The sequence below is a fragment of the Biomphalaria glabrata genome, chromosome 9 (genome assembly GCF_947242115.1).
Source record: "Biomphalaria glabrata chromosome 9, xgBioGlab47.1, whole genome shotgun sequence".
In the NCBI taxonomy this organism is placed as follows: domain Eukaryota; kingdom Metazoa; phylum Mollusca; class Gastropoda; family Planorbidae; genus Biomphalaria; species Biomphalaria glabrata.
The window spans coordinates 33,167,138-33,178,697 of NC_074719.1; the positions used below are offsets into that span (position 1 = coordinate 33,167,138).

At 35.8% G+C, this 11,560-nt stretch overlaps 1 protein-coding gene across 4 annotated transcripts in view; it reads right to left on the reverse strand.

The window, feature by feature from the left end:
* Positions 1 to 5,805: 5,805 nt before the first annotated feature.
* The window catches only part of LOC106071367 (A.superbus venom factor 1-like), a 92,347-nt gene continuing 86,592 nt past the window's right edge, over positions 5,806 to 11,560 (reverse strand). For all 4 annotated transcript variants that reach the window (XM_056040143.1, XM_056040140.1, XM_056040142.1 and 1 more), the window contains exons 38-42: positions 11,180 to 11,287; positions 10,499 to 10,582; positions 9,729 to 9,815; positions 8,664 to 8,811; positions 5,806 to 7,542 (exon numbers count right to left, since the gene is read on the reverse strand). In XM_056040143.1, the coding sequence (XP_055896118.1) occupies positions 7,323 to 7,542; positions 8,664 to 8,811; positions 9,729 to 9,815; positions 10,499 to 10,582; positions 11,180 to 11,287 (647 nt within the window). In that variant the 3' untranslated portion in view covers positions 5,806 to 7,322. The remainder of the gene's footprint in view (positions 7,543 to 8,663; positions 8,812 to 9,728; positions 9,816 to 10,498; positions 10,583 to 11,179; positions 11,288 to 11,560) is intronic.

Sequence of the window (11,560 nt, forward strand, 5' to 3'; positions counted from 1 at the left end):
TTTATCCTAAACTAAAGTTTCTTTCTTGCTTTAGTTAGTTAGTTTAGTCTAGTTGTCTGGTTGCTTAGGCGACTCTAGCCCCTTGGACGTAGACTGAGGTGTCACAGACTGAGCCCACCCAGTAGCGCTAACATAATCTGCCTACTGCTAATAAATTTAATGCTGAGCAGAGAAAAGGGTCTCCATCGCCTCCTGACCTGCTCACATTTAGATAGAGAACATCAGAATTAAATTCGATCAAAGACAAATGACAGAGAAGAATGGAGAAAGAAGATTGACAGTTCTTGTGTGGTGCTTGCCCCAGCGGTCCACCAAAGCAAAGGATAGGTGAAAGTGAATGTGAAGTTAAATGTGAACCTGGCCTAACTTATGTCTTATAATGAATATCTAATTATGTAATTGCTTTGTAAATGGTCAATCTCTAATTCCTCAACAAAAAAAAATTCCTTTAGTTGATTGTTCTACGGTGTAGTCTACCCTGGAAAGAAAGAGAAATCCGTTGTCAATCTTACCAGACACTTGTACTCCAAATATAAGTCTCGCGAATCCAGTTGATTTTTTTTTCTTAAGAACATGACATTCATACAGGGCCTGCCTTACAAAATGCTGGGCCCAATTTATTGGATGCTTGCGAGGCCCCTCTTCTATTTTTTTTTACAATAACAACTATTATTATTAATTAGATCATCTTATCAACTATTTATTATACAACATCTATAGGAAGCTAGATAATTAAAGTTACGCCAATCGTACAATACACTCAATATGTTAACCTTTGAAGTCCTAAATCTTAAAAGGCATTTGTCTGATGGTTATATGCTAAATGTAAGTTGCGGGGACCCTGCCAGGCATGGGGCCCAATTTGGAGCAATTAGTAAATTTGGTCTAAAGCCGGCTTTGTTTATATATTTAGCGTACCTCCATCTTATTTTTTCTCAATGTTTAGCTTGCAAGAGTTACATGCTCTTTGGGAAAAGACAAGTAGGCCTAATGTCATTTCTTTTTGTTAAAAGTCAATGTCTACTTTACGTTCAAATAAAATCAGATTGGATAAGACTTGAACTGAATGCATCGAATCGGTTCTGGTCCGAATAGGATCTGATCCTATCGGATTGTCATTGAAAAAAAAAGGCTACTATGGCGATCGAACATAAGACATTGGCGTTATTAGTACAACACTCAATCTCTGTTTCTGGAATTTCCAGACTTCTATCCTATCCAAATTGTGACGGCCCTCGTGTATTGCTTGTATGAGCGGCTTGTTTGGTGTCTAGGGGATGATTATTTTGATTTTGCAACACACTGGGCCATCAGAGATATATCGGGAGCAGGCACGCAACAAAACAAACAATGGAGAAAGATACATAAAGGATTGATGGATATTTATTTACATAAAATATACAAGGCAGAATAAAATGGGGGGGGGGGTGCATCTATCTCTTAGTGATATTGTATAATCATACTTGGCACTCTATGAGAGAGTAAGTCACTTTTGTCCTCCAAACTTATCTGGAGGTCCTATCGATGCTGGCTGTGCTCCTATGTGAAGGTCTTGCAGCTGGTGGTGGTGCTCTAGCGGGTTACCGGTGATTCAGTACTTGTGGAGTTTCAATCCAAATGTCTGTGGTTTGTTATGGGCACAATAGGGCGGGTGACCGGCTACCGTGGGTACAAGTGTGCTGTGGGCAGAGCTGATCTGCCGTGGGCAGCGTCGTTAACAGGATAGGTCTAGTGAGTTGCGATGAGTAGGCGAGGTTAGGAAGTCTCGCATAGACACGTGGTCTCAGGGGACGTAGTGTCTACTAGGTCTGCGGTATCCAGAAGGCACGTATTGCCAAATAGGCAGATAGTGCCAAGTCGGTTGACAAGTAGTGATCAGTAATGCTAAATAGGCAGACACCTTAGGGAGGCACCAGATATTCCTCTGGAAATAAGGATGAATGATATAGTCCAGACTCGACTGTCAGCGAAATGGAGAAAACGACAAAGTGTGTCTATTCCGACTCGGTCTAGCTTATAAATGGGCGGGAAAGGGAGGCGCGAGAGACTAACGATAATCTCCTACGTGGATGAACCTCGAGACTGGAGTCGCACCTAGAAATGTCAAGAGGCGTTTTGACACGGATTATCCTCTTAATCAAAGAGAGACGTGTGTAGGGGCGGAGGAAAGAATAAGTATGTCCTGAATTGTGGGATGGGTAGGTTTGCCCAGATGGTGTCGACCTTGAACGTCAGAGACATGGCGCCAATGACCAACGCCCGTGGTAGGACTGTTTATATTTCCCCGGGTCAAGGAGAGATAAGCGAAAAGTCGTGACTACGGTGTCGCACTCAGTCTAGCCAGAAGAGGAAAAGGTAGGGGTTTGGTGTTGAAATCGGGCCTAAAAGGAAGAAATCATTGGATGAAATAAAAAATTAATGCTGTGATAAAATTGAATGACACTGTCAGCAAGCTTTTGACCTGTGACAAATTTTTCAGAACCCATGACGCTTATTTGGAGTTTAAAAAATCATACACTTTCTTCCACAATATAGTGGGAAGCGTGGTCGAGAGGCCAAGTGCGCTTGAACTTGACTTAGCTTGGCTTGACTTGGCTACCAAGAAGGGGGCTCGAGGTTCAACACGGAGAACCACTTCCTAGATACCCCCCCCCACCGGTCCACAAATGAGATTGGACCAAAAGCGCTCTGAGCATGCTATAAGCATGAAAGTAGCGCTATATAAAAGCTATAATAATAATAATAATAATATAGCTCTCCTTTTTTCAGCACAAGTTTAAGCTACATCCTTCTTTGAAATCACTTATTTACACATACATAAACTCCTTTAGCTCTTCAGTTGTTTTAACTTTTCTTTATTCAACTATTTGAGAGGAAAACCACTTTCAGCCAAATGGTAAGGAAAAGTGAGTAAAGTCTCAGACAGATAGCCAGTAAGTAGGAGAATTAAGAATGTATGTGCATGTGAGATTTTTAAGGTGTAAACATGGTTTGATTAAGTTGTTTGTTTGCCAAGATAGTTTTTTAGCTAAAGTATTTTTTTTTGGGTTAAAGTAGTTTGCTTGTTAAAATAGTTAGTTTTCCGTAGCATCAGAGTACCTTAAGACTTACATCTAAAAAAAAAAAGTCTGTATAGTTGATGGTGTTGACCATCACGCGTTGTTTCCCTTGGGCATACGCAATAGTGTTGAGTGGTCAGGCAAATAAGATAACACATTGGCATGGTCAGTCAAGCATGTAGATCTAGTATACCCGTACAACAATTACAGTGGTCAAGGGTTTCTTAACACCCCAGCATATACTAGGACCATGTGTAGTGTTGCTTCGTATATCTGAACAGGTTGTTAAAATCAGTTGAACACGCACTCTATTTATGTTGTTTTTTTGGTAGGGAGGGTGTGGATTAAATTTTTTTTAGTTGGTTTTCCTAATGCTCTTAGATCTGTACAACTGTAGATCTAATATAGATATCAATAATAGGCATACAATTAAATCTCTGCTTCGGCATAATCTAAGGTTCAAGCTATAAATAGGTATAATCGATGTTCCTGCTCTTAATAAAATATCGTTTGCTGCAAATGGATTAATCTAAAACTATAAACACTGACATAGAACGCTTCAGATTCCAACTATAAGCTAACAGCTACTATCAGTGTTACGCTCTTGACGCCAGAACCAGAAGCGGTCCTTGGACTTTAAATTACAAGCCTGATGACCAGTTGTTGGTCTGAAATTCATAACACATACTTCCAACCCCTATACAAGCCATATTACACATTCGACATTTCCATTAGTAACTAGTTAAATACTTACATATTTTACATTGACCCTCCCCCATACACCCAGTTGATGACCTCGTACATAAACACACACTCATTCTACACAGATTAGTTAATTAGGCCTATCTGTTAATAAATACTATTAAGCTTTAATTCATCAATCAGTAATTGAGTTTCAAACAATAAGGTATTGTTATAAACTTGGTGGTGGTACAGATGGGGGTAGTGTGTGTGTGTAGTCAGCCGACGCAAATCGTCCCAGGTCAGCGCTAGACGAGCGGTCAACCGTGACGAGCTACGAGCGGTCATCCGAGTCGAGTGTAAACAGGACGGTTCGAGTAGGATCGGCATCGTGAACAGAGCTCAGGGGTGTCACGAGAGTTGTAGTCATCTGACCACCTAGAAACGTCGAGCGGCGTTCTGTCCGGTTCGAGAAGGCCAGTAGGGACCCTATATAAGAGCGGAGGTGTCGCAGTCAAGACGGTTCAGAAAGCGGGTTCACGACAGGAGTTCAGAACACGGTCGACTACAGCACAGTTCAACGGTGTGGTTCTGTACGGAGCATTGCAACGGTTCAGTGCGGAGTACTGTCAAGTACAGTTGAGACGAACGGCGTCTTGATCTTGGTCTGTGATCGAGTCCGACACAACGAGCCCAAGTGTGTGAAGTCAGTCCTGAACTGTTGAACCCAGTGAAAGCCCGGAACGAGACGGAGAGGCCAGTGCAAGACTTGATACGGCGGAACGGTGTTATCGGAGAGATATTTGTACAGTGTACGTGTTGCCAATTATACAGTATTGGCTGTTATTTATTCAACTATTAAAGTGTTACGTTACTTTGGAGCCCTGAGTTGTCAAGTTCTTTAGGTTGGTGGTGTATGGTGCAGTTTGCAGAGAGCCTGGATAGTGAGATTCGTAGTGAGATTTCCATAAAAGGAAAAAAATCAATACCAATATAGGTATGTTATTTAACAGTTTTGTAAAATGTTCAGCAACACAAGCTATTTACAAGACATGTAGGTATCTGGCTCCCGCTGAATGTTACGAATCTCCCTATCCAGGCTCGCTGCAAATGGCACCAAACGACACCACCAACTGTAAGAACTTGACAACTCAGGGCTTGAAAATAACGTAATAGTTTAATGTCAATAAATAACAGCCAATACTGTACAATTGGCAGCACGTAACACAAGACTGTACAAATATCTCTCCGCTGTATCAACTCTTGCACTGGTCTCTCTGTCTCGTCTCGGACTTGTACTGAGCCGTTGTAACGAACTGTAGATCGGGATGTTGTGACTGCCTGGCCTCTGATACCTTCGCTCTTTATATAGGGCCCCTGCTGGCCTTCTAGAACCGGACAGAACGTCGCTCGACCTTTCTGGGTGGTCAGATGACTACAACTCTCGTGACGCTGCGATCCTTCCCGAACTGTCCTGTTGACACTCGACTCGGCTGACAGTCGTAACTCGTCACGGTTGACCGCTCGTCTAGCGCTGGCCTGGGGCGATTTGCGTCGGCTGACTACACACACACCACTACCCCCATCTGTGCCACCACCAGGTTTATAACAATATTCTACTATTCGGCTCTGGCCTAATATCATTAAATACTATCCGGAGCACCTCTAATTCAAACAGAATGGGACAATGTGGTTTATGTAACCTTTTCTCACGGTATAGGGCTGAAATACGAAGGACATCTCTAATCTTTAAGATAGGTCAAAGGTTTGGAGGTTAGATAAGAACATGACTGGAACAGTTGGGTTGTCTCAACAAGTCCAAGTTTAGACAAATTGAACAGAACATTTTATTGCCTAGATACTAAAAGACTGGCCAATGTCACACTTAGAGTGTAACAGACAAGGGTGCTAAAATGGTGCCATGATCCATCACAACAGTATACAATGAGAACAGATCAACCAAATGTTTGTAATGTTACAGATTAATTGGAAACTTGTCAGTAGGTCAAAGGTTGAAGTCTGTGCTGGGATGTACAGTCATTTCTTTTTAGTTCAACAATTGATATCATGAAAATATTAGTTGGTTTATTTTTTTTTTTGCACAGTGATAGGACACAAAATAATAAATATATATATAGTACAAATTTTAATAATTAATAGAAAATTTTAAAATGATTATTTTTTATCTAATATTAAGATAACCACTATAAGCAGAGGGTGAATAATAAAGCCTACTCAGGCTTACATATAAAAGAAGAAAGTTTAATATAAAAGTGTGTCAATGATATTCTCATTAAAGACAAAGTTATCCTTTATTCAAGATCTCGATGTCTGGGTCAGCTTAAATAAATTAACAAAAACTTTCTCAGTACAGAAATAATTATAAAATCTGAAAACATGGCAGAATTTTTAAGCACTAAAGTTTCTTTGACAGAAACATTTTTAAAAAGATTTTTCTACTAATTTGTATTCTAATAAGATTTTAGACAGAACTTTTCTACAACTTGCCAATTGGGATAAAAATAAAACTGTGAAATACATTTTGTTTATATTACAATTTTGTAGGACAAAAAAAAGTAATCAAAATATGATTAACAGCTAGAAACATGTCAGTTACATATGAGCTCTTCAGCGAAAGGAATATGAAAAAGTCCGGAAAAGTATGTAAACAAACAGTGTTAAATGTGATGAAAAATTCATTATGAGTCAATACATACAAATGTAATGTTTCATTGTACACAATAATGAGAAGTAATATGATAGTAGTAGATCAAAGAATGCAAGAGGTCTTATGTCAAAGTAATAGCAATATTTATGATGAGATACAGACATTTCTCTTTATCATTTGAATGAGAATTCAGGGATTGAAACTTATATAAAATTCTATAGTATTTTTCAATATATATCTATATTTGTGAAAGGAATATTTTAGTTACATAAATAAATTTGCTTTAAAATATTATTTTCAAACTTGATATCATTACCAAACTTGTGTATAGATAAAGACTAAGATATCTTCTACTTTACAGTGTACTTAGCTTAAATAGAACCAAAAGACTCAATTAAAGCATTTATCAACAAATTATTTCATTAAAAAAATTATATTTTCTTTAAAATGTGTCTCCCCTTATTCTGTTAGTTTCTTAGAAAGTAAACCTCAAATTTTATTTACAATGGCATCTATTTGACTTCATTATTTTACAGAACTATAATAAACCATTTAAAATATACACATTTGACATAATTCTAGTTCTTGCAAATTTAATTCAAAAAGTTTCATATACAGTTTATCTTAAATTGGACAATAAGTTTCTGTTAATGGAATAATAAACACATTGGTTGGAAGACATTTAAAAAAATTTATTTACAAAGTGATTGACTTTCCTTATAGAAAATGTTGCACATATCAAGGAAAGAATCTGATACATTTTTTTATGGATACCAATCTGTTGTGGTTCATAATAATTAGTTTTCAAAGCCAAAAATATCTGTGTATCAGAGAATGCTGATTTCAATCAGTAAGGTATTATTCTACATTTCAAAGTTATTCATGACTTTGAATTTATGATGTGAAGACAAGGGCTAAAGCTCACATTTATCACCTTGGGACAGACCAGCAGCTAAGTGCTCATGAGACACAGCCAACTTAAAATGAGGGCTCAAGTCCTGTTCATGCTTGTTCAGTGGCTGGGAGATGAAAATTTCCTTAGTCTGCTCAGACTTGCTATTGTTGTGTCCAGCCATGGACAAGGGCTGAGAAACTCTGAGTAAAGTTGTGTTCTCATCTAGAACATAGCGATGCCTGGGACAGAAAGAGGATAGAAATGAATTATATTTTTACTAAGCAATGATGACAAACACATAATTAGTAAATTTAACAGGCTAACATCACAGTATTATTATTATAGCTTTTATACAGCGCTACTTTCATGCTTATAGCATGCTTAGAGCGCTTTGGTCCAATCTCATTTGTGGACCAGGGAGGGGGGGGGTATCTAGGAGTTGGTTTTCCATGCTGCCTTTAGGCGCTCAGTAAACGCAACTCTGCCCGAGTCGAGTGTTGAACTTCGAGCCCCCTTCAAGATAGCCAAGGCAAGCCAAGTTCAAGCGCACTTAGCCTCTCGACCATGCTTCCCACAATGGTTTGTGACAAATAATAAAAACATTTTTACTTAGTGACTTGTTCAAATACTTTCATTAAGATGATGACAGTGTAAATAAAGAGAGAGATGAAGCTTTCTCACAAATCTTGTACAGTAGTGAATTATTTTCTTTTTAGATAATTATAAAATATATTAAAACATCATTATCCGGAAGTCAGTCATTTGGAATGTCAAATATATGGACAGCCTATTTTTTGTTTTAATCATTGTTCCTTAATAGAGATCAAGACCTGAAAGCTATGAAAAAAGGATCCAAGTTGGTGCAGCCTAAGATCAGCTATTATTACTTTTTTTCCCTGTAGGCCTATATTTTACATGAATTTTATGTTTATGGACAATGAAAAAAGAAGTTTTTTTTATATTGGTGAAATTGCTATTCAATCGATCGAAAATACTGACAGACCAGACTAGCAATTAATTCGAATAATCAACACTCTACTGTATAAAATTTGTTATTTTAATTGTAAACAACCTTGAACCATCAAAAAGACTTAACGCATCAATGAGTCTTAAGGTTTAATATCAATAAAAAAAATGTTTCTTAAAAAATTGTCCAGTTTCAGTTTTGACCACATTCATATTCACCAAGTGACTGCTTTATTCAGATATAGTCCTATGTTAATGTATGCTTATCTACATTTTATTCAGTCAGAAAGATTGGTTACACATGGGAACGTATACAGAAAATATTAATTTAAAAAAAAACTTGTGCAATTAGTTTACAAAACACTACCATCTTCAGTGTGGTACACATACTTACACTATAGTTCCTTGTCTGTCCATTAACCTATCCACATCTGAAGAAAGTAAATAAAATTTTTCCTCTTTACCAAAGTAGTCTCTGAAACACATGCAGTAACCTGGTGACATCATGATGATTTCATCCCCTTCTTTCAACTCATGAGTTCCTGTTAGAAGAAGACAATGCTATTTTTATTTCATTGAAGTGAAGAGTTTACTTAGAAACAATGCTTTGATGTTTAGGAATAATATAGCTTGAGATTTAAAATTTGCTCAGACCAGTTAGGCTATGTCTATAGAGTTACTTTAAAATTAGATTAGGTTTGCAGGTTAAATTCAGATTGGTATTGAAGAGGAAGTGTAAATCCTGCTTTCAATAATTTAAGTACTCATCATATAGATAAGTTAGATAGCTATTAATTTTCTGATGATTTAGTTGTTTTAAAATTTAACAAAAAATATATGGACATGTTTGCCACCAACTACTAAATATTTTAAAATATATATTTTTTGAACATAGTTCCACAGTTTTCTACAATGCATCATCATAGCAGTTGCAACTTAGGAAAACCATAACCATTTTACAACAAACTTTTGCATAATCTTTATATTTTCAATTCTCAAATTAATTATAATGAGTAAGAGCTAAGTAATATAAAAGTAATATATAAGTATGAAAATGTCGCTGACTTCTACAACTTTTACATAATCATGATGTATTCTACATCTGGTGCCTATTAGCCAACTCATTCCCTAGCCCAAGGATGGCTGCCTGGTCAAATTTCACAGGTTGTTGTTTTTTTCTAAGTCCAAAAACTTATTTATTAAAATATAAATTCACTCATCTATTTAGGCACTGGAGTTCTGAAAGTGTAGCAGAGCGATGTGTTTTTGTCATTCAGTCATTCTCCAAGTGATGCAAAAAATTATTTTCTTAACAGCTCTAAACATAACATACAGAAATGTTATTTATTGCTTTAGTCTATCAAGAATTTAATTAGGTTTGATGAAGAGATTATTTAGTCAGTGGAAGTCTTGCATCACTGGGTCATTAAACAATTAAGAAAAGACAAATGTTTCTTACCAGTTGTCTTATTGACCGAGTGAACAGTTGCATTGATCTCTAGCCAATGAATTTTGTCTTCTTGAGAGCCTAGCTTGAGTTGATAAACTGTAAAGTAATCAAATCATACACTTACAAATATATCAATTACTAGAAGATAAATAAATATTACTTTGACACTTTTGGTGATCCAATGTTATTATTAAGACATGTATTGAATGACATTACTTTTAAGGGAAGTTGATAACTATCTGGCCTGAGCCATTAGTGGTTTTGGATGCCTCCAAGTAAGAGTTTTGTGGAATAATTCTCTAACTGCCAAGAAAAATAAGTGTCTACCAATCAATTCTCTCAACCCTTTATCTCTGCTGGGCAGTTCATAATTGATTTATACAATTGATTTTGAATATGGAATATGTGTTAACCAAAATATATCCATGATTTGAAAAACTAGTTATCATAATTTACTTTATTATCGGTTTAATTTATATTTATCTTATAGTTTTAAGTATAACTTTAAATTTAAAATAAAGTGAAGTCAATATATTATTCAAATTGAGTTCAACATTTTAGGCAACAACACTTTTGGAAATGCTCAATTAAACTTAAAAAAACAAAAACCTGACGCTTTTTTTGTGACAACTTATACTTTTTCTCAATCAAAAGCAAAGTGGCTCAGGTAGATGACAGGGGGATAAAAAAGGTTACTAATGTTTGACAGCAATCCTTCTATGGAATAGGCAATTTAAGGTTACATTCAGTCCTTTGTTGCTTGACAATATAGCACTTACCTAAATCAGCTTTACATGTCAGTTTGATGGTCTTGTCCAGATCAAACTCACTGCTTGTCATTGGACCACACTTTCCACACTGGCCTGAGTAAACATTTCATAGTTGTCAATTGTAGAGAATATATGTGTATATATATATATATATATATAATATAAGCCAGTAACTCATCTGGGTGCATACATTGTCTTCCGAGACAGAAGAAGATATATATATAAATATATTAATTTTTTATTTACTTCTCATTTTTAGTAAGTCAGTTTTGTGAAAAGTTTGTGTTGATGTATTATTAAAAAAATTGTAAATGAACTTGACAGTAGTAATAATTAGCATAGATATAATTATAGATAATTTGTGAGATAATTTTTTTACAATAAAAGGGACACTGCACATTATTAGATTTCTGTAAGTATTTTAAATTAACTTTATAAGTGTGATCATGAGTAGTTGAAAATATTCAGCTATTTGAAAGATATAATATAATTATTTGTGATATGCAAGAAAAAATAATATACAGACATTTACTCAAGCTTCATGTAAAGCATAAAAAAATATTTGATGCCAAGCATCTGCAAAATAAAAAAAAATTTAGAATTGCAATATTTGATATCAAGCATCTCTTAACATTTGTGTAGATTTGTGTTGAATTCAAAAATGTATGTTATGCTGTAAAAGTGTCTGACCTGAAAAACATTTGCATTCTCCTCTGTTGATGTGATTGTAGTCAGCACAATACACTTTCAGACTCTCTTTGTCTTCTGGTGGATGGTACTCTAGAACACAGGATGGCTCTGTTCAGAGACAGAGGAGAGAAAAGGTAGAAAGACACATCTCAACATCTCTTGATATATAGAATTATAATGTAATGTTAGTGAGTTTTTATCCCAGCAGGATTTTTATAATACCAGTTTTAATAAAAAAAAACAACTTAAGCCTGACAACTCAAAGAATAAAAAAAAAATATTAAAAAATTAAAAGTTTGTTAGTAAGCTATATAATGTATTTTGCGGAATTTTTAATTACACTGAAATGGTTTAAAAGAATTCTAACATCTTGTAACTAGT